The sequence below is a fragment of the Charadrius vociferus genome, unplaced genomic scaffold, assembly GCF_000708025.1.
Source record: "Charadrius vociferus isolate BGI_N301 unplaced genomic scaffold, ASM70802v2 scaffold257, whole genome shotgun sequence".
NCBI classification, from domain to species: domain Eukaryota; kingdom Metazoa; phylum Chordata; class Aves; order Charadriiformes; family Charadriidae; genus Charadrius; species Charadrius vociferus.
This window is the reverse complement of record NW_009649473.1, coordinates 2474767-2481005: the sequence shown is the minus strand read 5'-3', so window position 1 is coordinate 2481005 and position 6239 is coordinate 2474767. Positions and strand designations below refer to the sequence as shown.

General features: G+C 39.8%; 1 protein-coding gene across 1 annotated transcript; it reads right to left on the bottom strand.

The window, feature by feature from the left end:
* Nucleotides 1-1249: 1249 nt before the first annotated feature.
* Nucleotides 1250-4397, bottom strand: CCDC51 (coiled-coil domain containing 51). Its single transcript, XM_009889873.1, has 3 exons — nucleotides 4083-4397; nucleotides 3619-3783; nucleotides 1250-2026 (listed from the first exon to the last, which is right to left on the bottom strand). Exons 1-3 carry the CDS (start codon nucleotides 4395-4397, stop codon nucleotides 1250-1252), a joined length of 1257 nt encoding a protein of 418 aa, XP_009888175.1.
* Between the last annotated feature and the right edge of the window lie 1842 nt (nucleotides 4398-6239).

Here is a 6239-nt window from a genome sequence, read left to right as displayed (position 1 = left end):
TGCTTATCTGCTACCATCACAGGGAGAAAACTATTTCTTATCACAGCGATACCAACAACTTTAAGTGAGGCCACACACAGACACTGATGTTTAGCTGTTTAGACAAGCATTTTTCCTCAATCAGCCATTCTTCATCCTTCCAGGAAAAACAGGCAGCTGGACCTTTCACTTTTTTCCAAATATTATTTTGGACTAGTTTGCATAATGCTATTACTATTAACACAGCAGCTTGAAAGCACCTGCTATTGAGTAGCATTTAAATTTCCAGCCAGGATGAAATTGAAAAAAGAATAAATAACAGAGAAAGTTCCAATGAGATACTAGTAGGGATGAGAAAGTGATTGCTCCATAGATGATTACTAAAACCACAAAATACCTAGGGAATGATGGGTTAAGGAGTCTGTAGAGAATGGATAATTGGCTTGCATGGGCAGAGTAAACATCATACTTAATACATCTCTGTATCTGCACCCTTTTTCTCCTTCCCTGCCCGCCAGCCCCAAGCCTTTAAGGACATGGAGCTATCAGTAACAAATAGCTAAAGCTCCAGAAATGGTTTTGGATACTTCATGATAAACCATCCTAGGAAAAAGTTACCGCATGTAACTTAAAGGCCTTTTAAGTGCATCATCTGGCCATACAGCCACATCGTATCATGGTAACTTCAATCCTCCTTATTTACATGGCCCCTGCTGTTTGTCACATTGCAAGTTGTGCGTTGTATTTAGAATTAAAAAAAAAAAAAAGGAAACAAAACAAAACAAAAACTTCAAGGCAAATATTTCTACCTGTTTGCTAAAATGATTCCTGATGTTTTGTGTATGGACAAACTGCAAACTATGAAGAAATCAGGAGCAAAATTATAAAGGATTACACACGAAACACTTAGATCAATGACAGATTAAAAGAATCATTTGAACAGAAAAATCACAAACACAGCTCCAGAGTGAAAGTCACTGATTGGCGTGATACAAGACTAGACAGTAAAAGAGTGAAACAGTAAATGAAATCAACAGATGCAACTGTGGAATTTCCTTTGCTTGAGGAGTTAAAAACCACAATGCATGACAAAGACTGTTAACGCGGAGCGTGCAGCAGTAGATGGACTAACCCTTTACAAGTTTTCCAAATATACAGGAGAAAGCATAACGAGAAATGCTAACATGACTTTATTTGGGCTTGTACACTAAGTACTCGGAGTGCAAGTTTACTTTTATTAATCTAGTAAATTGTGGCAATTAATTAGAGATCAATTCCCTTTAAGTATAATATAGAGTACTGGCAGAGTAATAGCAAACATAGCGCATGTCAATGCAGTGCTGTAAATAGAATTTCTCTTGATTTGTGTTTCCAGTCTCCGCTCGGTATCACACAACTCTAAAATCACATCTCTCACGGCAGAAGCCTGGCCCTTACCCTCTGCTGACGACCTTGGCATCGCTCTTTCCATAGGTCTAGAATGGACTGCAAGTTTAACACTCTGCACCTCAGAGATCATTTGCGCTATACTTTCCTGCAGACTATTAAACTGCTGCTGTAAACTCCCTAGACATGAACTGACTTGTTTAGTGTAGTTTAGCTGTTCATTTAAAGGAATTAAAAGAGAATCTATTTTTATAGAGTCATTCCTCTCTTCTCTAGTTAACAAAGCACCTTCCTTTATTTCCTGTGATGTCCTCGTTTGCAGCACATTTTTCAGGTCTGCTATGACATCACTGAGATCCTTCTGCTGTAAGTAATGACTGGAGGCCTGTTCTTTGATGGCTTCTTGCAGATTTATTGGGCCCTTCTGTGCTTCAAGCACCAAGACTTTTAATTCTTGCAGCCTTACTCGATTAACATAGGTGGAACCAAGAACACCTATAATGGCTCCCAGAACAGAACCAATAATAGACCAGTTCTTCGTTTTTTCAGCTCTTGTTCGCTCTTTCTCATGGCTTTCCCTTACAGCTGCAGAGAAGAGAGAGAATTTTTCTCTCTCAGATTCTTCTGCATTTAAATACGCAGCTCGGTACCTCTTCTCTTCCTGCAAGAAACACAGTGATTTGGAGGAGAAGGTATAATGTGAAACTACAAAGTCTATACTAAAAAAAAAACCAACCCACCCCCCAAAAAACCCAGTGCAGATGAAGGAATGAAAATGAAGAAAATCCATTAGTTCTGTTACAGAAATTTTCCTTTTAATGTGGGATTTTCTTTATTAATCCTACTTAAGTCAATGAGACATCATTTTAAGTTAAACCTGAGAAATGGAAAAGGTCATCAAGAATTACAGCTGAAGATCCTCTACACAAGAATCTGTCACATGCTGATGATAGAAAAGGGGTACGAGCAGGGAAAGTCTCTCCCCATAATGTTCACTTTTTCAGCCCTGCTTACTTCTCCAAACACTACTTTTACCATGCTTCTTCCCTTCAGTTCTAAACCATTTGAATGGAAACTCAAAGTAGGACTGGAAAGGATGTCTCGGATAGGTTGATCTCATGAACATACACACTTCTTATTCCTCTGCCTTCTCTTTCTTACCCTGCTCACAGACAAATGTCTTCACTTTCTCCCTTCTCATTGACTTCAGCATGGCAGTTCTCATTGTAAGCCGTTTTATCTCAGAAAAATAGTGGAAGGTTTTCTGGTTGTTTTCCTGCAGTAAAATTCCACTGTTTTAGCAAAGTAATTGCTGCTTTTGGTAGTGGTGAGCATGTCTGTCAACTAACTGCACCTCCCAGAATTATTCTTTCTTCTGAGTGTGTGTTTCTTTTGTAAGATGGCACCACCAGCTTACGGACAGCAGTGACTTGAGTTCTGCCTTTCTTCACAGTTATGCAGAGCTCTATTCTAAGTTTCATCCACACAGACCTGGTCCCTTATTTAGACAACTACAGCTCTCTAGTTTTTTCCTGATGTAGGAGCTCAATTTAAGTTCAGGTATGGGTACCCACTCCTTGCCTGAGCTTTGCCAGAGGTGTACCTGTTTCCAGGCCTATTCCTTGCTGTTTCTGAAGTTTCATCTGGATTTCCTGGATTGACTTTGCCTGCTACCTTGTTTTTATCTCTGATTGATGGACTGTTAATGAACACATTCGTGTCACCAGGCCTGTCTGGCTTATCCATCTGAGGTGCTGTAGGACTGCGCCCTGTCGGTGAGGACACTGTCCCAGCCTGCACTGTGGTCAACCTCATCTTCTTGCTCGCCCTCCCTCAGGAAACAGCCTTGCTCTTGTTGCTCTCTGACAAAAGCTTTAATGAATTGCCTGGGTGTTGCAGCCACATAGAAGGCATCTGAGAGAGTTTTCATGGATTAACAACCAGAAAGGAGCTTCTCTCATCACATGGAAGGTTAATTAACTGAATCCCAGCTTTTTGTTGGCTAATCATCTACAGGTCACCACTCAACTTTCTAGGCTCACTATCTTCAGCTTTCTTCTCCAAATTTACTGTCCTACTTTAGTATTAACATAGAAAATTTGCATAGGAGATCAAATAATCTATAACAATTAACTAAAACAAGTATCATCAGAAATTGACTTCAGAACTGAGCAGCATCTGCAAAAACAGTCACAGAAGCAAAGCACACAAATTTTCATTGTATTTGCCAGTGCTCAAGTAGCAACAAATTACCTGCAGCAACCTGTGTTCCAGAGTAGCCAGTTCTAAATACTGGGTGTCATCCCGAGAGACCCTGTCTAAGCGGTCCCGAATTTCCTTCAGTTTAATCTGCTGGGCTTCTACATTTTCACGAGCCTCTCGTACTATCCCTCGAGCTACCATAAAGACATTTTCAGCCTGAGAAGAAAGAGTATTTATTTTAGACAGTTATTACCAGACAGATCTAAATCACTAATTATATTAATTTCTTTGGGACAAAACCCCAACAAAACAAACCACACTCCATTTCAACTAAGGGATAAGCTATATTTACTAACATGCATAGACTAGAACACTACAGCATCTACACAAACAGTTAAAGTAGTAAAAAGACACAATTCTCCTTGGAGGTTCTTTTTTTGGCCTCACAGCTAGTGTTTATACTTCATATAGCTTAACTCAGGATTTTTAAATTTCCACGTTATCTCTATGTTTACCTCTGTCACTTTTCCCTGAGCCTCTCGAACTTCGTTAATTCCAACAAACTCTTCATATCTGTCCCACCAACTCTTGCATGTTGCAGACATTTTTTGAAGAGAGTTTTTTCCCATAATGGTCCCAGCTTCTGTCACCCGATTAAGAAGACCCATGGCCATCTCTGTCGCAGACTTTGCTTCAGGCCTCTTAGGTGATGAGCAGTAAGTTCGCACGATGTGTAAATTCATTTTTGGACTCCACTTTATCAAAGAATGCTGATATTGCAGACCACAGGACACCGAGGACACACTCGACTTATATTTCATTGGCCCCATGTCTTGAATTTAATCACTGAATAAAAGTGCTACAAGGATGAAGAAGAAAAAGAAAAGTTATTGAAGTATGGCTGACTAATACCTCTTAAAACTACACATGTGTACGAAAACCAATGAAATTCAAGAATGGCTAAACCATCACTAGTTTTACAACAGTACTTACCCAGAGAACTTTCCACAATTTTCAACAAAGCACAGTTCTGCCACAGATCCCTGCTTTTCTGCTGTTAGCAGGTACTCCCACCATGCTTCTTGACTACTAATTCACTCACTGCAGGGATACTGATCATGTGCAGATCCCGTACCAACAGAAGTAGCTTCAGAGTAATTTAATACTTCAGCACAAAAGTGATTGCCATATGAAATTTTGCCTTGTGTTTTCACACTCGAGTTTGGTGTACCACATCACAGGTACTAACAATTCTGCAAAAGAACAGAAAAGGAAAAAAGACAGAGAGGGGAAAAAATCTTGATAAGAAAAGAAGTAAGGCTTGATCATTCCCTTGATCTTACACTTCACAGATATGCAAAGTATAGAAGAACACAAAGACAAAAACATAAAAGGCAGAGAGAAAACACAGAAGTGCTGAACTGAACACAACAAATATTTTCGTGAGACTGCCTACAAAGGTAAAACATAAGGAAGAGCCTTAAGATCACAAAAATATCAGGTAGTGAATGCACAGCTAGGGCTGCATTTTAAAATTATCTTAAAATTCTTGCTTGCACTGCAAAAGCAGACTGCTAGTTATGGTTTAGTGTCTCTGATTTGTAAATAAGATCTTAATTTTCTACTGAGTGCTTTCCTCTAAATAGTGTAAACAGGAAAACTTTCAAATAAGGTTTTATATGAAGTTTGAATATCACTATATTTGGGTTCGACTAACATAAAAATATGGATTACTGAGAAAGCTTGATAGTTGCTGCTTTCTAAAAATAGTTTTCCATGGTAGTTTTAGGTGGCTAATGACATCACATACGTGCAAATACAGGTATCTACTACTGGAAGACATTTTTAATCAGCTGGCTACTGATTCTGAAAGCCACAGGCTCATTGCCTGTTATGCATATTCTAACAAATAGTAATAACACCAAAGAGCACTGTGAAAATCTTACCAGTTGGTTTATATGCATAATAATACAGTAGATCAAAACCACAAAAGCATGGAAATGAAGTAACTTCCCTCTCCTTCCAGCCTCATTCATATGCTTTACCGTTACAACACCTACTCTACATTGCGGGCCTTCTAGACTGCAAGATTTCCCTCTTTTAATTGCACTACTACATGAAGACTTTTACCAAATAATCAGGCTATTAAGGCAGTATAGCAAAAAGAGAGAGAAAGTAAAAATCTTTAGGTGAATTTCTATGTATATAGTTGCAAATAGACTGCAATGAAAGTTATCTCAGTCTGAGCTACTGAGACCTGAGATGATTATGAAAGCTTCATCTGAGATAACATGCCTCCTGCCTCTCTTGCTTCCCTTGTAAGACAATGAGTTTCCTCTGCCTGTAGTCATTGACAAATATTCTTTCAAAAGGTTTACACCGCAGTTGCTACACACACTGGACATTGGTGGCGAGTAAGGCTAGCTTTTATGGCTCCTATCTTATTTTGTAGCGGCCTTTTTTGTCACTGCTAAAACGTAAAAACAGAATTTCTGACACGCCACAGCTCTACTTCTCACGCCTGAAAGGAGAGAAAGACTGTTTCTTCCACAAGACCGACCCCTCCTCTGCCGGAGGGGGCCCTTCCACCGCACGAAGGGCTACCAGCCTGCGCCGCCGGCACCCTGCCGACCAGCGCGGCCAGCAACCACGCACTTCTCGCCTCAGCCGCA